The sequence below is a fragment of the Rhinopithecus bieti genome, unplaced genomic scaffold, assembly GCF_001698545.2.
Source record: "Rhinopithecus bieti isolate Rb0 unplaced genomic scaffold, ASM169854v2 scaffold_61117, whole genome shotgun sequence".
NCBI lineage: Eukaryota > Metazoa > Chordata > Mammalia > Primates > Cercopithecidae > Rhinopithecus > Rhinopithecus bieti.
This window is the reverse complement of record NW_016824934.1, coordinates 2758340-2780680: the sequence shown is the minus strand read 5'-3', so window position 1 is coordinate 2780680 and position 22341 is coordinate 2758340. Positions and strand designations below refer to the sequence as shown.

The following is a 22341-nucleotide window of genomic DNA, read 5'->3' as shown; positions in this document are numbered from 1 at the left end:
ATGGATGGATGGAGAGATAGATGAATGGATGGATGGATGGATGGATAGATGAATGAATGGATGGAGAGTTGGATGGGTGAATGGATGGATGGATGCATGCATAGATGGATGGATGGATGGATGGATGGATTGATGGATATACAGATGGATGAATGAATGGATGAATGGATGGATGAATGGAGAGATGGATGGACGAATTAATGGGTGGATGGATGGATGTAGAGATGGATGAATGGATGGGTGGGTGGATGGATGGATGGATGGATGCATAGACGGATGGATGTAGAGATGGATGAATGATGGAAGCATGATGGATGAATGGTGACTGGATGAAGCATGATATAGCAAGGTAAGTACCTTACTAGGAATCAGGAAACCTGTTTACTCACACTTTTTCTATCTCTATTGGATCATTTTCTTTTCTCTCTCTTTTTTTTTTTTTTTTTTTTTTGAGACAAGGGGTCTCACTCTGCCACCTGAACTAGAGTACAGTGGCATAATCATGGCTCATTGTACCTTTGACCTCCTAGGCTCAAGTGATCCTCCTGCCTCAGCCTCCCAAGTAGCTGGGGCCACAGGTGCATGCCATCATGCCTGGATAATTTTTTAAATGTTTTTGTAGAGACAGTGTCTTGCCATGTTGGCCAGGCTGGTCTTGACCTCAAGCAATCCCCCTGCTTCGGCCTCCCGAAGTGCTTGGATTACAGGTGTGAACCACCATACCTGTCCTCTACTGGATTTTTTTTTACTTTGATCAAGTCACTAAACTTCTTTTTTTTTTTTTTTTTGAGACGGAGTCTCGCTCTGTCGCCCAGGCTGGAGTGCAGTGGTCAGATCTCAGCTCACTGTAAGCTCCGCCTCCCGGGTTTATGCCATTCTCCTGCCTCAGCCTCCCGAGTAGCTGGGACTACAGGCACCCGCCATCTGGCCCAGCTAGTTTTTTGTATTTTTCAGTAGAGACAGGGTATCACTGCGTTAGCCAGGATGGTCTCAATCTCCTGACCTCGTGATCCACCCGTCTCGGCCTCCCAAAGTGCTGGGATTACAGGCTTGAGCCACTGCGCCCAGCCAAGTCACTAAACTTCTGAACTCTTATAGTTTTATGTAGAAATGAAGATTTAATGAATCTCTGTTATTAGATAGCATATTTACATTTTTTCAATTGGAGGTAAAATGGTCTATGAAACTTTCCCCTACCTGATCTTCTCTAAGAGAAAGAAAGTGAGAGAAGGCTGGTGCGGGCAGGCAGAGTGGAATGGAAGGAAAAGAAGAAGGCAGTAAGGAAATAAAAAAAGAAGAAATTTTGATTCATTTGATTGCCTTTTTAAATAGAGCTTAAATGCATAAATGGATAATGGTATTAAATGTGTAATGGTACTGATATCAATACCTTCTAGGCCAGGCCCTAGGCCTCCTGTACCTAGTGTGTTTGGGAGACTCTGTACCTATGCATGTGCAGTAAAAACCCTCTGTCCTAAAAAGCAAGACACCCAGGTGCTCATTCATCTGCCGTGGCCACCAATTCATCATTTAACTTCCCTGGATCTTGTCCTGAAATGTCAAATTAAGAGGAATATCTTAATCCCCACTTTGAATATATTTACTACCATACAAGTTTGATGGGAGAATCAAAAGAAAACAGTACAAATTATTGAATAAATGTATTCAGTCTCCTGAAGGGTGAGGCCACAAACACCTTATCTTCCAAAGATGCTGCATTCCCGATCAAAACTCTCCAGTGCCAGCTGAAGTATGGCTAGAGCTGAGGAAACCCGCCTCAGAACAAGGCATGAACTAAGCTCTCTGACCTTGAATTTCCAACAATTCAACCCAGGAACCCTGCAGCACCACTATCTGATGTTGAATACCACTTGCAGGGGTTTCAAGAGATGGGGGCTCTCAGGCCACAGAAGGTATTTCCGTTCATCAGGGCACTGCAGCATGATGTGTCGTCAGACTTGTTTACTGAGGAGTAGTCAGGCAGGTTTCTCAGAACCAGTCTATCCGATCCATCCTTCCAGGCCTAGGTCAAAAGCCACCTCCTCTACAAAGCCTTCGTCAGTCTTTCCCGGGGGAATGATAACGTATTTGCTTTTATGGAATTGTTTGGGTTAGTAAAATGTAAGTTTATTGAGTGCAGGGAACCCTATCCTCTTTACTTTCTTTTCTCCATGTTACTGGTACTCATTAAAATTAGATTGAATGAGAAACTGTGTTCTGGGGCAATATTTCTCAATGTTTTTTTAAACTGGGACTCACAGTAAGAAGTAAGATCATACGTACTCACATAAATAAAACTGAAATACGAGTTTCATAAGGCAATATTTATTCATATTGCATGCAAAGCATTCTGATAATGTGTATATTGTTCAATTTTCATATTTAAAACTATTGTAGAGATCTACACAATTGATTTCATCATTTTATTGAGGGGTCCTGACCCAGAGTTTGAAAACCAAGAGCCTAGACAGGATATGCCTTTATTCTCTTTTCTCACGTCTTTCTCCTTCAAAAGAAAATGGAGCCTGTACAAAAGCATATTAAACCCTAAAGGTTCTTAACAGATTTAAATTTGGAAAGAGTCAGATGATGCCTTACTTTCCTAAAATTCAAATCCCATTAGAGAAGGCACATGGCCAACTTACTGGGTGAGGGTGTCCATATAGCCACCCCTTCAGCTAGCAGAGACAAGCTACTTAAATAATATTAGTATGTCACACATCTGTATATGACTGATAACTAATAACAGATTTGGTTGTCTTGATTATATACATTTTATTTTATTTTATTTTTTATTTTGAGACCAAGTCTCACTCTGTGACCCAGGCTGGAGTGCAGTGGTGCAATCTCAGCTCACTGCAACCTCCGCCTCCCAGGTTCAAGTGATTCTCGTGCCTCAGCCTCCCAAATAGCTGGGATTACGGGCATCTGCCTCCATGCCTGGCTAATTTTTGTATTTTTAGTAGAGATGGGGTTTTACCATGTTGGCCAGGCTGGTCTCGAATTCCTGACATCAAGAGATACACCCACCTTGGCCTCCCCAAGTTCTGGAATTACAGGCATGAGCCACCACACCCGGCCGATATACATTTTAATTTTTACAGACACTACCTTTTTGCTTTCCAAAAAAGGTGCTGCTAATTTATATTTCTACCAACACAGTAGGACAAGGCCTAGTTTCTTCCTATTCTCCCTGAAACTGATGTGATCAGATCAGTCTTTTCAAGTGGGCATTTGTCCCTTTTTTATTCCTTGGGGACAAGCACCAAGACCTCTCCATTGGAACCCCCACTATATCAAGCTCAGTCCAGTCCCAGACACAAAGCAGAGCTTCAGCCACGCTGCAGGGCAGGAGAACACAGCCCAGCACTGAGGCTGGCCACATGAGCGACTTGTGAAGGAGTGCTCCCTCCGGGTTCTCAAACACATTCCTGATGGACCTAATTTATTCTTCAGGCAAAAAGGAGACTTTCTCAGTCTAAAACACTGCTGTAAATCCCACCCACAAGGGGACAACCACATGACTCCATTTTCCTGCTTGTTTCTGAATCACTGTCTTATCTGTCTTCCTCCCTTTTTCCCCTTCAAACAGTTGGCTTTATGGTTGTCTGTGCGCAGTCATATGATAAGCAGTGATAAAGAAAAATGTTTAAAGAGCCAAGTAGGGATAAGGAAGCAATGAGAAAGAGACACGTTCTCTTGTGTGAGGGGGTGGGCTTCTAAGACACAAGTTTCCTAGAAACAAAACCCACAGATTAATTTTAAATCTTCAGCCCCAACAATGTGAAAGAGTGAGGCAGACTATTTGGCTAAGAAACCCAAATGTTGCTAAGTGTGATCGGGGACTTGGGGAAATAAGGTCTGAGTCCCACTCTAGTCCCTACCAAGAGGCACCCTTTATCCTCAGTTTCCCCATTTGTAAACTGTATATGAAAGGGCCATCCCCTCCCTCCATCCCAAAGTGGTTCATCACTATTACTTACATGTGTGACCTGTTTTTCTTTTCAGATGCATATTAAATGAGTCTCACAACCCAGTGAGGTAAGCAGAGTCAATGTGACTATTCCCATTTTACAGCTGAGGAAACTGAAGCTCAGAGAGGTGTCAGCTCCATCAAGGTCACACAGCTTATTCGCAGTGGAGCTGAGATGGTGACAAATGAACTAGCAAACTGTGAATGTAGTACTTTATGAATATATGCTAGCCTATAAATGCTTGACAGTGGGCAGCAAATACACATTTGGCAAACCACAGCCATTTCCTATGTAACTCATTATAAGGAGAAAGACCATCTGTATAGGACACACCCCTGAGATGAAAAGCAACCCCTAACCCCAACTGACTCTCAGACATAAAGAACTATAAACCAAATGGATTCTTTGACAATATCATCAGTCCCAAACCACATAGTCCACAATTTATATTTTACAATACTATTATAATAACAATCGCAAATATTTTTGTGTGCTTATCATGTGACAAGAACTTTTCTCACCCAGGCTGGAGTGCAGTGGCGTCATCTCAGTTACTGCGACTTCCATCTCCTGGGTTCAAGCGATTCTCCTGCCTCAGCCTCCCGAGTAGCTGAGACTACAGGCGCTCGCCACCATGCCCAGCTAATTTTTGTATTTTTAGTACAGATGGGTTTCTCCATGTTGGCTAGGCTGGTCTCGAACACCTGACCTCAAGCGACACACCTGCCTCGGCTTCTCAAAGTGCTGAGATCCCAGGCATAAGCCACCGTGCCCAGCCGTGACAAGAACTTTTCTATGCACTTTCTATGCATTATGTTATTCATTTTAAACACAATTAGATAGATAGTACTGACTTTGTTTTACAGATGAAGAAACCTCACAGAGGTTACACAACTTGTCAAAAGGTCACACAACTGGTTCAGTGGTGGGACCAGGATTAGAACCCATCTCCCTGTCATATAAAGCCCTTCCACTTAACCACGGTGCCACCTGGTTCCATTATCTGGTAGTTGTGCTGCATCCTTTTTCACTTTTTTTTTTTGAAGTTAAGACATATATAATAACAAGGAAAACGAGCTGTGGAAGTGAGGGGGTATATGGGAACTCGGTACTTTCTGCCCCTATTTTTCCATAAACCTAAAACTGCTCTAAAAAATAAAGTTGCTGGGCGCGGCGGCTCAAGCCTGTAATCCCAGATCCAACGGGCGGATCACGAGGTCAGGAGATCGAGACCATCCTGGCTACACGGTGAAACCCGTCTCTACTAAAAAATGCAAAAAACTAGCGGGCGAGGTGGCGGAGCGGCCGTAGTCCCAAGCTTACTCGGGAGGCTGAGCGCGAATGGCGTAAACCCGGGAGTGTGAGATTGCAGTGAGCTGAGATCGGCCACTGCACTCCAGCCTGGGCGACAGGAGCGAGACTTGGCTCAAAAAAAATAAATAAATAAAATAAAATAAAATAAAAAAAAAAAATTAAAGTTAACTAATTTATTAACAATAATGCTGAAGTAAAAGATAAAAATCCTCCTCATGTGTTGGCCTTTTCCTTTTTTAAAGTTCATACAGGTGTGTGCGAGCATGTAATTTTTTTTTTTTTTTACAGTACTACACTCCCCTCAGTCACGGAAGAAAGAATACCCTAGTGCAAATACCCAAAGGATATTTATTATTTAGGTCAATATTATAATTTCATGTTAAAATTTTACTTAACCAGGCTGGGCATGGTGGCTCACGCCTATAACCCCAGCACTTTGGGAGGCTGAAGTGAGAAGTTCACTTGATGCCAGGAGTGTGAGACCAGCCTGGGCAACACAGTGAGACTCCATCTCAATTTTTAAAAAAAACTTTTTTTTTGAGACAGAGTCTCGACCTATCACCCAGGCTGGAGTGCAGTGGTGTGATCTCAGCTCACTGCAACCTTCCCCCTCCCAGATTCAAGCTATTCTCATGCCTCAGCCTCCTAAGTAGCTGGAATTACAGGTGTGTGCCACCACGTCTGGCTAATTTTTGTATTTTTAGTAGAGACGGGGTTTCACCATGTTGGCCAGGCTGGTCTTGAACTCCTGACCTCAGCTGATTCGCCCACCACGGCCTCCCAAAGTGCTGAGATTACAGGCGTGAGCCACTGCACCCAGCCTCTATAAAAAAGACTTTTAAAAATTAGCCAGGCATGGTAGTATGTGCCTATAATCCCAGCTGCTTGGGAGGCTGGGGCAAGAGGATCCCTTGGCCCCATGAGTTCGAGGTTGCAGTGAGCTATGATCACACCACTGCATTCTAGCCTGAGTGACAGAGGAATACCACACTTAAATAAATTTGTTTTTAAATTTAACCAATCAAGCATCTGTCATGTGTGGGGCAATATGCCAAGCATTAGCACAAAAAGGCAGGAGTTTTACCCTCAGGAACAGACCTCTTCTGTCTCTGCTAAAAAACAGACAGAAAGCATCAACACTAGGCATCAATAATTCTAAATGGAGGGCACAAACAGTAAATGTTACCGCAATTCCCAGAGCCAAAAGAGCTGTAGCCTAGAGAATACTGGGAATGATCGCCCAAAGAGAAGGAGATGTGGATGGCTGGTTAGAGTATTCCAGGGATGGGGATATGGGAGAGCAGAGCACAAAGAAGGGATAGAAAGAGTTTGGGTATCAAAGTCAGAAACAAGCCCTCAAGCAGAAGGTTCCTGCCCCAGAGGATAAGAGATCCACCTGGCAGAAAATGGAAGTGGGGGAGGTGCAAACCACACAGGGCCCTGGATGTCTGGAGGGATGAGCAGACTTCACTATGTAGGCAACTGGGGGTGGCAGGAGACAATGGTGGGTTCTGAGCACCCGGAAGGGTATTTAGTGCCATGATCCCCACACAACTCATACACAAATCCCTTGGATTCCAGGGAACCAGACCAATAAAGATACAAAAACCCCTCCTGTAGCTGTCTCCATGAATTAGTACTCAGGCGCCTGGAGCTTAAATGGGATATTCTTTTCTAAAATGAAGGAAATATTTTTTAAAGCCAGCTAGGTAGTCATGGCCAGGAATTGTGTACCTTCTGTGAACAGAGCCCTGATATTCACCATCAGAGGAGGAGAGGGAAGCGGTCCTGTAACAGGCTAATGGCGAGGAATAAACTTCAAATGTTAAGGTAGGAGGCCTTCTCCATGACTCTAGAAACTCTAGAAAGGGGTCCCTCATCAAAAATATGTTACCTACTTACACTAAGGCTGGAATTATTTTAACAAGAGGCTACATTTCCCTCCTCTGCCCTCATAGGGACAAGAAGACAAGCAGATCCATTCCTGGGCATGTTTCATTATTGGGGTAATGGGAAGCAGAAGCCTAGGTTGCCAGCTTCAGCAAATAAAAATCGAAAGCCAAGCTAAATTTGAATTGCAGATAAATAACAAATACTTTTGTAGTATAAGAATGTCCCATGCAATACCTAGGACATATCTATAGAAAAAAAAAAAGTATTCATTGTTTAACCACAATTCAAATTTAACTGAGCATCCTGTATTTCCTCTGGCAACTCTGGGCTCAGTGTACCTGCAAGAGAATTAGGATGGTGTCATGAAGAAGCAAAGAAGACAAAGGAGCATGGGTACCAAAGAGAAGCTTTGTTTTCTACTTCAAGACATGGTGACTCTGCAGAAGCTCACAGTTGCTCATTAACTGGGGCAGAGAGTTGATGCTTAAATGCCCAAACACTTCACCTACATCTATCTTATTTAATCCTCACAGCAACTTGACGAGCTGCAAAAGATGACTGTTATTAAACCTTTTCTTAAATTAGAAAACAGAAGTTTGAGGAGGTTAAGTGAATTTTCTCAAAATCACAAAGCTATAAAGCAGAAGAACAAGATCTCCTGCTCCTGGGTGAATTCTGAACGTTTTAAAGGAAGAAAAGGGTTTCTATGGTTGAAAAGAAGAAGAAAAAGCAATTTCTGAGAACTGATCCTCAATGAAGAGTAGGTGAACGACGTGCTACATATATTTTTGTTACTTAAATGTAAATTATGTAAAATGAAATCTGAGCTTAAAGATCAAGGCTCTTAACAAACAATAATGCATAATTCCTTACTGAGAGTACAGTAGTCTTTTCAGAAGGCTGGCTATGTTTCAACTCTTGTTACTGCTTAGCAATTCCAACATCCTGGTCAAAAGCAAAGCCTTGCTCTCGACAGGCAGCACCTTTGTGCACTGCCCAAATTTGACCCAGGACAACTGAACAATCAATGTGCATTGCATTAGAGGTTGGGCATATATAAGACTCACATGGTAGGAAAATGAAGTCAGATGCTTTGGCCCAGAGAAATGGGATATACACCTGGACCACAGAAAATGGGATGTAAAAAAAAAAGCCTCAAGCCTCAGTTACCACACTAGGCCCACAAGCTAATGCAGAGGATGTTCAGGTCAAAATGCAACATACACAAGAGGGAGCAATGAGACAGACACGCCCACTCACTAAAACAGATGCCAGTCCAAGGGAAGGTAATCCATGGTCCCTTCACCTCCCCATCCTAGGAGCTGCTTAAAAAGGACCAAGTGTGGAATTCTAGTTCTGCACACTTGGAATTCAGCAAACCCAACTCCTGTTGCTCATTCATTTCCAAGAGGGAGGGACATAAGGACTGGAAAAGGTTTTAGGCAACCCTTCAGGTGGTTATTACTGATAAAATCCCCAAACAGAAGCACAATTTTACCTGCATCTAATAATAAACATTAATCACAGATAATTACCAATAATAAGTAGTTACCATTGATGGTAAACTTGCTATAAGGTAGTTACTATTCCCATTTTATGGATGAGGTGACTGGTACAAATAGGTCAAATGATTTGTATGATATTCAGCCAAAACTGACAAAACTAGAATTCAAACCCAGGACTAACTCCAAAGCCCATTCTACTAGTTTCAGATCCGTGAACTTGGACAAACCACCATCCAATGACGTGAAGGATGCTACAAAGTTATTCTCCATCCCTATCAAACCTATCAATAAACAAACAAAAGAAAATTAATTGGAAATGCAGCATGTGAAATTGTCAGCATAGATTTCCTGGATAATTAAGACTTCAATATATCATGAGTGAATTTGTTCAACACTTTGCTCCAAGCAAAGTTCCTAGAACACAGAAAGTACTCAATATATATTTGCTGAATGACTGGCTGGCTAGATGAATGGATAGATTAATGAATGAACATCCATTCTAGCTACTGTTTCCTTTCTTTGGATAGTTTGTTTTTGTTTTTGTTTTTTTATTTTTTTATTTTTTGAGACGGAGTCTGGCTCTGTCGCCCAGGCTGGAGCACAGTGGCCGGATCTCGGCTCACTGCAAAGTCTGCCTCCCAGGTTCACACCATTCTCCTGCCTCAGCCTCCCAAGTAGCTGGGACTACAGGCGCCCGCCACCTCTCCCGGCTAGTTTTTTTTGTATTTTTTAGTAGAGACGGGCATTCACCGTGTTAGCCAGGATGGTCTCGATCTCCTGACCTCGTGATCCACCCATCTCGGCCTCCCAAAGTGCTGTGATTACAGGCTTGAGCCACCGCGCCCGGCCGGTTTTTGTTTTTTTAATCAAGCAATTTTTTTGGATTGCATTCCTACTTTAATCTTAACTGGTCTTCCGACTACCCTCATAACCCAAAATGCTAAAAACTGCCTGTCCAACATTTTCTTTTTTTTTTTTTTTGAGATGGAGTCTCGCTCTGTCACCCAGGCTGGAGTGCAGTGGCACGATCTCAGCTCACTGCAACCTCTGCCTCCTGGGTTCACACCATTCTCCTGCCTCAGCCTCCCGAGTAGCTGGGACTACAGGTGCCCAGCACCACAGCCAGCTAATTTTTTGTATTTTAAGTAGAGATGTGGTTTCACTGTGTTAGCCAGGATGATCTTGATCTCCTGACCTCGTGATCCGCCCACCTCGGCCTCCCAAAGTGCTGAGATTACAGGCATGAGCTGTCCAACATTTTCTATGTTCTTCCAATTTAAAGGGTCTCCCTTCCCTGTCTATTTAGATCCCATTTTCCTCAAGGCTTGGCTCAAAATATTACCAAGAAGCCTCTGCCAACTAGCAGAATCCACATTAACTCCCCTCTCCCTTGAATTTCCACAGTTCTTCAAATTCACTGTTTTATAAAAGGGTGTTAGTCTTGATTTTTCAAATGGCCCACTTGAGAACATCCATTTCTTCTTTTTTCTAATTATAATATTTTTCAAAATATGTCCACAAAACATGAGTTCTTAATGTTTCCCAAATAAGAGCATTCTATGATGAAATATTTTGGGGACATATCTGGTTAAACAGAGGTGTACAACTCGCTTTGCAATAGACCATCTTGAGTCTTTAGTACACTAATGTATATCTGACTCTGTAACATTTCCCAACCTCTTTGATCACAGAGACCTGAAAATACCATAAGGCTCCCACTCCTTGAAAGTCAGTCTGGCAAACGCTGGTGAATTATATGCTCCATCTTTAATGGCTGATTGATGATTCTCTCAGCTACCTAAACTGGTTGAGATAATCATCAGTACAAAAGGCAGGGAGGTAGGTTCAGACACCTCACATTCTAGGAATTCTCCTTGCTTGCTTGTTTTCAGAGTACTCTGAGTGGCTTAATGATACAGAGAGGGGGTTCCATTTAAGAATTAAATTTATTTTTTGTGGGCCTTGAACAAAGGTAGGTAAAGAAGCAAGCTATCAAAATAGCTTTGTGATTTTGATCACAAAAAGTAGAAAGGCAAGGAGGGAAAAAAAAAAAGCAGGAGCTGACCCTTTTTCAGGGGAGACAAGGCTAAACTTCATGGAAAAAAATAAAGACAAAATATTATTGAGTGCGAAGGTTAACCGTAGCCAAGGCCCAGAATGTAGGGTCCAGAGAGCTGAGTCAGGATCATTGTTAACAGGTTCCTTTACGGAGCATCTAGACTATCCTAACTCCTGATTTCACAGCTGGGGGATTAATAGGAGTCACCTGACTCCCCGTTCAATACATTTCCTAGAGCGAGAAAAAACTATAAGCCAATCCAGTCCTGAAGAGGTGAGGTCTAGGCTTCCCCAGGTGCTGAAAGGACTGTGGTAAGCTGTCCTTCTCAGTTGTAATTTTACAAATAATATATTTATGTTATTCTTTGATTAATATCGCATCTCCTAGTAGAGTATATGCTCTCTGAGAGCAATGACCAGCTCTTGACATAGTGGACATAGTGCCTGGCATATTCAATAAATATTTGCTCAATGAATGAAAGGATGGCCAGAACGATGAATGAATACACTACTCTGTCCACTGCTTTGAATCTTTTGTGAATTCTTTCTTTTTCAGCACTGTACCAAATGAACTTCTAAGAGCACAAACTCAGTCAGTCTGATGAAAGAATACTGCCTATTTGAGCTTCTACAAGACAGACCCCAGAGAGCTAAAGGAGGGTAGAGGGGGACACTTCCTGCTCACGAGATGCTTATATCTGCCTGGGGAAAGAAGACTGGCAACAAAAGATGCCATAGTCTGAAAAGCAAATCTATTCAAGAAGGACATAAGCAAAATCAAAGACTATTTTTCTCCTCAATAATTAATTCTAGATTCACTCATCATGATTTTTTAAAACTCTTTTTGGCCAGGCACGGTGGCTCACACCTGTAATCCCAGCACTTTGGGAGGCAGGGGCGGGCAGATCACGAGGTCAGGAGATTGAGATCATCCTGGCTAACATGGTGAAACCCCATCTCTACTAAAAATACAAAAAAATTAGCTGGGTGAGGTGGCGGGCGCCTGTAGTCCCAGCCACACGGGAGGCTGAGGCAGGAGAATGGCGTGAACCTGGGAGGCAGGAGCTTACAGTGAGTTGAGATCGTGCCACTGCACTCCAGCCTGGGTGAAAGAGCGAGACTCCTTCTCAAATCAATCAATCAATCAATCAATCAATCAATAAAAATTTAAAAACTCTTCTTGAAGCCAGGTGCAATGGCTCACTTCTCTATAATCCCAGCACTTTGGGAGGCTAAGGCGGGTGGATCACTTAAAGTCAGGAGTTTAAGACCACCCTGGCCAACATGGTGAAACCCCATTTCTACTAAAAATACAGAAATTAGTCGGGTGTGGTGGCTCATGCTTGTAATCCCAGCTACTCAGGAGGCTGAGGCAGGAGAATTGCTTGAACCCAGGAGGCGGAGGTTGCAGTGATCCGAGATCGTGCCACTGCACTCCAGCCTGGGCAATAGAGCAAGACTCCATCTCAAATTTTGAAAAACTCTTCTTGAGCTTGATTACATTTTTAGTCTTATCTACCTCTTGGGGTCAGGAGCTCAGTAAGTCTACTCCTTGCTGGCAAATACAGGTGACTTTTCACTAGCTTAAAACTACCTCTTTAAGACTTCAAGGTGAGATAGAGGGGATGGTGGGGAGAGAGGAGATCCTCTCATTTCAGCATCTGGGTTTCATGATAGGCTTCTGTTTTTCCTCTTCTTCCCCAGCACAGTATTACAGATTTCAGTTATATTTCCTCTGGAGTTTCAATTTTGTTTAGATGTCAGTAAGTTACAATGAACTGTATGTTCCTGTCCTCCTGGTTCTCCCAGCAGAGTACAGACTTCTGGCCACTTCACATGGTTTCTGCCAGAAAACTAAATTTCAAACAGGTGCAATCCTGCTGATTAGCATTATAATAGATTGTAATTACTTAACAAGTCCATATATACCTGGAGGAACTTGGAGAGAAATATAATGTTTTGCCAAGTGTAGCTTTTATTGATGTAAAATACTGCAGGCCTGCTCTGGAGTTCTTTTAGCCTAAGTGAAACCCCTGGAAGCTTTGTCTGAACATGCTTCAACAGCTGTATGAGTTCAGGCGCCGGAATTTGAAATTTCATTTCTTGTTGCTGCCAACTACAAAGGGTTTTGTATCTAAAGCCCTGATGAGAATTTAAACTTCATTTAAACTCTGCAAATGGAGGACAAGTGGGCCTTTTTCTTCTTCCTTCACCATGGCACCTGGAATGAGCTGTGGGCACACAGAGGGTAGAAAATTCCTACTTTTAGGAACTTCAGACTTGACAGAGATTCTTCAGCTTGATGCAAATCACTACATGGAAATAGTATAGCATTCTCTCATAAGAACATCTTCAGGGATCTCACAGATTTTTATAAAATAAAATATTCTTTTCTCCTTCCTCCTCCTCCTCACTTCTTTCAACTGTACAGGAGCACTGCTTAAGAAATTCATTCAACTGGTTTCTATTGAGATGCCATGCTCCTAAGAGGCAGGAATTATGCATACACAACTTTTGTGTTACCAAACCCCATATCTACCAATAGTGCTAGACCATAGTAGGTACTATAGAAATACACACTTGTTTTGTGTATATTCATTCATTCATTCAACAATATGCCAAGAAATTCATTCATTCATTTAACAATTTATTCATTCATTCAACAAAGTGCCAGGCACTGTTTCAGGTGCCAAGACAAAGTGGTGAACAAAAAGCTCTACATTTATAGAGCATCTGGTGTTCTGGTATTAGAGATAAATAACAAAGATAAATAAGAAAACTAAATAGTGTATAAGATAGAGATAAGACCTAAAGAGCAAAAAAAAAAAAAAGCAGGAAAGGAGCATATGAAGTATAAAATAAGAGGGTGAACTTTTAGATACGCTTGCCAGAAAAGGTCTTACTGAGAACATAACATCTGAGTGAAGACTTGAGCCATGTGGATATCTGGGAAATGGGCATGCTAGAAAGATGGGATGGCAAGCGTAAAGACTGAGGCGGGATTATGGTAAGTGCGTTTAAGGGATGTCAAGTGGGTCAGGATAGCTAGACAGGAATGAACAAGGAGAAGAATAGCAGGTGATGGGGTCAGAGAGGTCACAGCAGAAGGCCTGACTTTGTTGGTCTTGTAAGTTATGGCAGGGGATAATCTTACCTGAGGGATCTGTGAGCAGAGACAGGAGCTGAGAAGCCAGGACAGGTAGAACCAATTCATAGGCTGTTGCAATAATCTAGGTGTGAGATAATAGTGACTTGGGCCCAAGTGAGGTCAGCAAAGGTACAGAAAAGATGTGATTTGGGATATATTTTGAAGGCAGAAACAGCAGATGTTGCTGATAGATAAGATATAGGGCACCTGAGAATTAGAGGCATCAAAGATGGCCCCTCAAGGTTTTTGGCTGGGCAATTGGAAGGATGGAGTTGCTATTTCTTAAGCTGAGGAAGAAGGGCTTAGACTGGGGAGAGGGGAAAGTAGGTATACAGTATTAGGCATATGGAGTTTGAGATGCCCTTTACACAATGAAAGGTGATGACATGAAGGCAATCCCATATATAAATTCTAGAGTTCACGGTCAGGTATGAGCTGGAATTAGGAATTTAGTGTCAACAGCACTGAAAATGTATTTAAATCCATGAAACTAGATGACATTGGCACAATAAAACCAAAACACCAGCTCCCAAATATCCTCATTTCCAATTACCCATATGCTTCAATAAATAATTAACCTTTGTCTACAATGACCACAGGTTCTAGACTTTCCAAAACAATCTCATTTCAAGTAATTCTATTATTTTCAAAAGGGCAATTTGTTAAGTATAACTAAATCAAATTTATTTTAGACTATGTAAGACTTTTCATATAAATACATTCACAAATCAAGGAGAAAAATATCTTTCACTGGACCATATGTTCTGATTTAAGATTCTAAAACTATGAACACACACAGATGACTCTTCAAATATTAATAAAATTGCTGAAATGTATTATAGCCAGACCACTTGCTACAAACTTTATAGTTCCTTATTTAATTCTCACAGCAATCCTGAAAGTCAAGACCTATGACATTTCCATTTTACAGATGAAGAAATGGGCTTAAAAAGCTTAAGTCACATGCCCAAATCACACAACTAGTGAGTGGTGGAGATGCCTTCCAGTTAGAACTCAGTGATTCCAGGGAGAGGGGTCCATTGAGAAGCCAGGGAATTCAAGGTCTCAAATATTCACTAAATCCGCTGCTAGTCAAAGACACTAAGAAGAGGAAACAGGACAAACAACACTTGACTATCCATGAAGTTGGAGGCCAACTCCCAGTGCCAAGAGGTTGTCTGTGATAGCACTGGGCCAAGAATGAATCCCTCAGGTAGCTGTTAAACAACCAGCTGCGTACCAACAAGAGCACTATTGGATTACGTGGTATTATAGGAGTAGGTTTGGAAAGGGAGAGTTCCAGGGACCCTCAGCTGCTGGGGGAATAATTCAGGGTATAGGGGCACATGAAGGAGGTATGGACAATTGCCAGCCCTTCCCTACCTCCTTACCCCCTTAGTAGTACCTTCCCACCCCGCTGTGTTTAAATGACAATGGAGGTTTCAGAAATCCTTTTAAAATTTTTTCCTACAAATGTCCTTAAGATAGAGATGGCTCTAGAGTAATATATATCAAAGTGCGGTCAGGCTGCCATTGTAGGAGATTCAGCAGGGGGCCTGCTTTACTCCGGCTCCATTCGGGGCATCAGAATCAGCACTGGAGAGGCTGTGCCCTGGCATCTGGGTTGCATGAATCTCCCCCAAGTGATTCTGGTGCACCAAGGGAGAACGGCCTCAGAGCCTAACCTCTCCAAATGGTGAATAGGCCTATCTCCCAGAGTCAAAACAGGGTATAAGCCTATCTCCCAGAGTCAGCAGGGGTGCCATCATTTTGAAAAGCTTTGCCGATGGGCTACTTGGGAAATACAAACCAGAAATGACACTTCTAGTGTCCCATTCTTTGCCAAATGAGATGGCCAGACTGAAGAGAGCTACTTTGAGGAATATGAAAACCCAGCTTTCTTGTGGCCTATATAATAATCAATTCAGTCAAAAACTCTCTGTAGGCCAGTCCCATGTTCATTTTGGGGGCTAAAATAATAATAATTATTATAGGCCAGGCGCAGTGGCTCACGCCTGTAATCCCTGCACTTTGGAAGGCCAAGGCAGACAGATCACGAGGTCAGGAGATTGAGACCATCCTGGCCAACACAGTGAAACCCTGTCTCCACTAAAAATACAAAAAATTAGCCGGGCACGGTGGTGGGCGCCTGTAGTCCCAGCTACTCGGGAGGCTGAGGCAGGAGAATGGCGTGAACCCGGGAGGCGGAGCTTGCAGTGAGCCGAGATCGCACCACTGCACTCCAGCCTGGGCGACAGAGTGAGACTCCGCCTCAAAAACAAAAATAATAATAATAATAATAATAATAATTGTAGTAGATATGCATTGAGCAGTTACTAGGGACCAGGCATTGGTCTAGGCATTGTACATGTATTAACTCATTTTAATCCCCACAATCACCCCATTTCATTATACGGATGCATATTCATTATCACCCGCTTTGTACAGGGGAAGGAATGGAAATACGGAAGGTTAAGTCACTCGCTAAAGGTCGTGAAAGTAAGTGGTAGATGGTAGAGGTGGGATTCAAGTCCAAGCAGTGTGACTCCAGACTTCGCCGCTCTGGGGAATCACCTCTCAAACGATGGCTTTCTATACCTCTGGATTCCGAGTGCCTGCCTCTTCTACAGAATACAGCAAGGGAGTGACACTCACCAAAGACGTCTTCAGAGGCAGGGCAGTAGAACAAAGAGGAAACTGAGCTCAGCATGTAGACTACTGAAGCAATGATAGAGAAAAATCCAAAATGTGAATGAGCCAGCCAGCTGTCACCTGCACGCAACCCTTCAAGCTCTAATCCTTGCTCCGCCTGCCTCCCACCCCTGTGCTAAATGCAATGCCAATCCATCCAGCATTCATTCCGCCTCTGCTTCTAACATGAATCCCAACACTTCTAGTTCAAATAATTATTCTTCTAAATCTTTCTTTAAAAATTATAAAGTTATACAGTCACATTTCAGGACATATCTATGTACAAATGCTTGATCCATTAATTATTTGGAGTCCTCTGTGGCCTACAATTTTTATTCTAGCCCAATGTTTCTCAAAGCAAGCCCGGTCTGGTCAGAATCTCTGGGAGAGCTGGTTAAAAATATAGATTCCCAGCTTATTCTAAATCGTAGCATCAAAAGCTCTCAAGGTTGGGCCAGAGGATCTATATTTTTATCTACATAGATCTATATAAATCTATATAGATCTATATTTTTATATACCCTCCCTTAGTAATTCTTGTGTACATGAAAATCTGAGTAGTGTTATTAACTGGTTCTTGGAAAACCCAGCTATAGCAATAGTGTTATAATAGATTTTACTTCAAAGCATCAGCAAGATCTTTCCTTCTCTGTAATGAGCTTTCTCTAAAGCAACCCCCTTTGTCAACACAACTGAAACATCTCTCATTATCTGGAGAATAATCATCTCGGCTTGGCTTTTACGCATTCTAGAATTCACCTCAGTTTTCTAAACTTTCTCCTACTCCAATGTTTCAAAAGTGTGGGCTCCACATCACCAATGATGTTCAGAGGCACCTGGAATGAACTTCATTCTGCATTGTAGAGCCCGTTTTATTTTAATGTGAATGAAGAAAAGTTATAACTACATGTTCCAAACCTGTGATTTCATGAACAGTGGGGCTTAAGAAAAGACTAAGTGGAAAATAAAAGGATCCATTTTTTAAATATTAAGTAAATAAAAGCACAGGCAGTACTCAGATAAAAGTCTTAAATTTGGGAAACCTCGTCCTGCCCACTCCTTTCTGACAGGTACACTCAGTTTCCGCCCTGCTCATCCGTTCTCCAACCCTGACCACAGGATTATCTGCCTTTATTCCTGCGGTGGCCATGCCAGGAACACTGCTCCTTCTTGTAGATACGTCTTTAAATATAACCTACTGTTTCACACCCAACTCATGCCTCCTTCCAAAAGCCCTCCTGGATTCTTCCAGTTCTCCCTACCTTTTTTTTTTTTTTTGAGACAGGGTATCACTCTGTCACCCAGGCTGGAATGCAGTAGCCTGATGGTCAGATCATAGCTCACTGCAGCCTTGAACTCCTGTGCTCAAGTAATCCTCCCACCTCAGCCTCCTGAGTAGCTGTGACTACAGGCACAGACCACACCATAGGTCCAGACTTGGCTAATTTTAAAGTTTTTTTTTTAGCTGTAGAGTCTTACCGTGTTGCCCAGGCTGATCTTGAACTCCTGGGCTCAAACAATCCTCCCAGCTCAGTCTCCCGAGTAGTGGGGACTGCAGGTGTGAGCCACAGTGCCTAGCTCACACTCCCTTTTTAAATTCTTAACATACTAATGGTACCACCTGTGTGGAACCTAATTGCTAGTTTAGTGTCTATATCAGGGTGTCCAACTTTTGGCTTCCCTGGGCCACACTGGAAGAATTGTCTTGGGCCACACATAAAATATACTACCACTAATGATAGCTGATAAGCTAAAAAAAAAAAATGCAAAAAACTTATAATGTTTTAAGAATGTTTACAAATTTGTGTTGGGCTGCATTCAAAGCCATCCTGGGCCACATGCGGCCCACAGGCCATGGGTTAGACAAGCTTGATGTATATGTGGATACTTGGTGTCAATTCCTTAGTGAAATGGAAGCCCCCTGAGAGTAACCCTGGGCCTCATTTTCCTCTGGACTGCCCACAGTACGAAGCTTCCCTGGTTAGACATGAGCACAAAACAGGAACTCCAGGAATACAAGTGAATTCAAAGTGCAGTTGAATTCGGTGTTCCGCAGCAATGAGAGAAGCGCTGCTTCATGCTGTCCACATCCCCTTACTTCAGGCCAGATCTCTTAGCCACACCTGAGAAGGGTGTGTCTCTTCATTCCTGCCAGGTAAGGAGTGCAGAGACCTGAGCCCAGGGAATTCTACCCAAAGCTATGAACCCGTGGCTTTACCCTGAATGTTAAGACTGGGAAAGATGAACTTAGCCCAGTTGCAACTTGTCTCCATTTCTAAGGGCCAGTTACCCCTACCAATGAGTCCCCACTTTCAGCCTGGAGGAACCAGAGTGGCCACAGCATCCTCTGGTGAAAACAGATGGGCATTCTGTACCTGCTCCACCACTTGATTCACCCTTGAGACTTTGGGCTTCTCTATCTCAAGTTTTTTAGTTTGTCCATTACCTGCCATACCTAATTCACACTTGCATAAGGCAAAAGAGATGAAGTTATCAAGCACAATAAAAATGTCAGGGACACAGCTCATGGATCTGCAGGGAGAACAGGCTGGGAGGCCAGATGGACAGGCTCGGCTCCTGATCAGACAAGCCATGGGCAACAGGAGGTGAGGGCCCTACTTCCAACCCACCTTTGCTTGTCACGTGACCCTCGGTCCCCAATTAGCTTTTCTGGAACTCAATGTCCTCATCTGTAAAACTTGCCTGTGCACTAAATGATCTGGTCTAGGGCAAAATCCAACATGAATTTGAGAACCTTAGAGGATGATCACCAAACAAGTTCCCACTGCATGCTTCACTAGGAGTGATGAAGGTGGGGACAGTGTCCTGAAGCTCCCAGAGTTTGTGGTGTGCCCCAGCGAAACATCACCAGAGATACAAAGACACTCTCCCTCCAACCGACATCTGTTCTATGGATAAATGCAGACCTGCTGCTCCTTGCCCCTGCTCTCTGCCCCACTGTCAAAGCCCCTCAACTGCATACACTGCAAAAGGCCCCCATCTCCTAGCTACCAGCGTCAAGTTTTTTCCGTCCCCTTCCTGTCCAAAACCAACAACTCCAAAATCACAGGTTTTTAGTGTTAAGGTCTGCCTCTGAAATTAGTTAGCCCTTCCACTCCCCCTCTCCTATGCACTGCCTCCATGAGGAAGGGGCCCAAAGGCCATGCATGGAAAGGAAATGGGGAATGAGTGGGAGCTCTGTTGTGGGGGCTGAGGGAAGCAGAGATGAGGGACATCTATGAAGTAGAATAGAATGGCATGGAGTTCTCAGGATTCCATAAAGGTTTGCCTGCTTTCCAAAGTGCAAACCACAAATCTAGAGTTCTACGCATGTGGCTTGTTGGAGCTTCCCTGTGAAACCGTAACCATGGTTTCAGGCAGACTACATCACAGCCATGAGCATAAAAACAACAGGCTCTCTCCTATTTTTCCCTAAAACTCCGTGTCCTTGAAAAAAACATGTAAGGTGATATGCCAAGGTGATTCATGTGCAACCTCTGACCTCTAGGACATTCATGAAGTTATCTGGTTTTCAACAGAAAGCAATTGCTCTACACCACTTTTGAGGCTTAGATAGCTCTCTCACTTTTCCTGTAGACCAAAGAACCCTGAAAGCATATACCTCCAGAGGAACGCTTGCACTTGCTCTTGGTGGAAACATGTAACAAACCTGAAAACACAAAAATCCATGTCCTAAATTAATACCTTCCTTCCAAGAAGAACAACAACAACAAAAAAAAAACAAATACAAAAAGCAAAACGAAGGTTTCCTTCTCTTCGCTTGTCCAAGTGCCAACAAGATTGGATGCATTTGGTTTATAGTAGATTGAGACAAGACCTATTTCCAAATCCTTAATAGTTTCACAATGAAATCAATTAACAACTCAATCTCAGGCTTAGAAATCGTCTTTTATTGCACAGTATCTTAACAATCAAAACAGAGAAACAATATAACTTTAAATAAGATTCGAAGCACTGACTTCCAATTACCCACAAGCAGAACCTTTCTTAAAATGCAACATTCATTCTGCATGGATGGGCAATGAATTGGACAAAACAAGCCCGACTGATGTTTCTGGGACCGTAGAGGAGACATCCCGGAGGAGAACACATTTTTTCTACTTGTATGTCAGAAGATGAGCTAACCACCATGCAGGAGAACAGAAACAAGCCAGCTTCCTCTCGGAGGGAAAAATAAAGCAACTCCTCGCTCGGCTAAGCAGGACAAAGCCAGGACGTGCAAGAAGCCTTCAGTCAAAGGCTCCACGTGCCTTTCCAAGGACGGAGGGACCCACCCACACATAATCACACACAGCCAGCCCACCACGCGCCTGCGGAAGAAAGCCGGGTCCTCGGCCAACCTTCAGCACCAGCGGCCCAGGCTCTCCCAGTTTGCAAACCTCCCGCAGCACCCACCATCTGGAGGGCACAGAGGGGGCAGTGGGCCACATCCTTTTTCCAAGTCTCATCTTCCTCGCCAATGCCTGTTTCTCCCCAACTATGAAGTGAAGTGTACCTCCCCAAGGAAACTGAGATTTACAGACACACACACACACCCCAGTCGTCAATAAGTCCCGGACCCCTACGACCAAGGCCAGCGAGTCTTTCCCTGGGACCCCACAACCGGGTTCCCGGACCGACGTGGAGGCGCCGGACTCACCCAGTCCTCGAAGTGGCGGCTCCCGTTCTGCAGCAGCTCCTCAAACTGGATGGTGCAGTTGGCTACGAAGTCGTCGTAGCCTATGGGGGCATCGTGAAAGACAGCCAGCTCGATCTTGCGCCCGTTGCACACATCGGTGACGAACTCGTCGTGCCAGGCCGGGCTGTTGGTCTTCTGCTTGGTGGCCGTTTGGCCAATGCGCGAGTCGTCCACATTGAGAGCAATGTAGGGGTCGAGAAGGAAAGTCTGCGGCCGGGGTCCCACCGCATGGCGCAGCGACCAGGCTGTGGGCTTCAAGCTCACGGCCTCGCAGATTTTGATCTTAAGAAGGCCATTGAACACTACCATGGTCGGGGCGGGGAGTGGGCGCCGGGGTCACTCCGTCTGCCCCGAGGGCAGGAATGAAGAACCGACGGCCCGGCACTCCGAGCCACAGGGACTCTTGGGTCCCCTTTCGCCCCACCCCACACACTCCCTACACCTTGTGGCGTTGCGCCCTGGCGCGGGCGAGTCTCAGCCAGTGCATGTATTTCCTCGCCGGGTTCCTAACGGAAAACAGGGAGGGGGGAGAGCTGGGGGATGTCCGTGTTTGGAGCAAGTCTCTCCCCGCGACCACCAGCTGCACCTCCAGAAGAGAAGACGAGCTGTCGGCTCCGCTGCAAGCCGCAGGGGCTGCCTTGCCGCCTCGCTGGCTCTCCGACTCCGGGCTGCGGGAAAGCGGGCGCCGCGCCCGACGCTTACCTACCTTTCCGAAACATAATCCCGGGAAATTTCGACTCCGGGAGGGGGATGGGGCGGTGGGACGGGGCGGGGACGAGAACCGGGGGCGCAGATTTCAACCCGGATCCTCTTCGCACACTCAGCGCCTGCCTCTGACCGCGCGGGGCGGGGGGTGGACGGAGGGATGTTCAGTCTATCCGGAGGGATGCATGTCGAGAGGAAATGGTCCTCCTCGGAGCCAAATGTTTAAAAATCCACAAGCCCCACGACCAGCCGGGGCCGCCGCCTCCTGGGCGAAGCAGCGCCGCTCCGGAGTCGGCGATCGGGAGGCGCCAGGAGCCCGGAATCTCACATCCGCGCGGGCTCGGAGTCCGGGCG

The 22341-nt window shown here is 44.3% G+C and overlaps 1 protein-coding gene across 3 annotated transcripts in view; it reads right to left on the bottom strand.

Annotated features, from left to right (window-relative positions):
* PRKCE (protein kinase C epsilon) overlaps positions 1-21689 on the bottom strand; it is a 551430-nt gene extending 529741 nt beyond the window's left edge. For all 3 annotated transcript variants that reach the window (XM_017862726.1, XM_017862727.1, XM_017862729.1), the window contains exon 1: positions 21244-21689. In XM_017862726.1, coding sequence (XP_017718215.1) covers positions 21244-21591 — 348 coding nt within the window. In that variant the 5' untranslated portion in view covers positions 21592-21689. The remainder of the gene's footprint in view (positions 1-21243) is intronic.
* Positions 21690-22341: the final 652 nt, after the last annotated feature.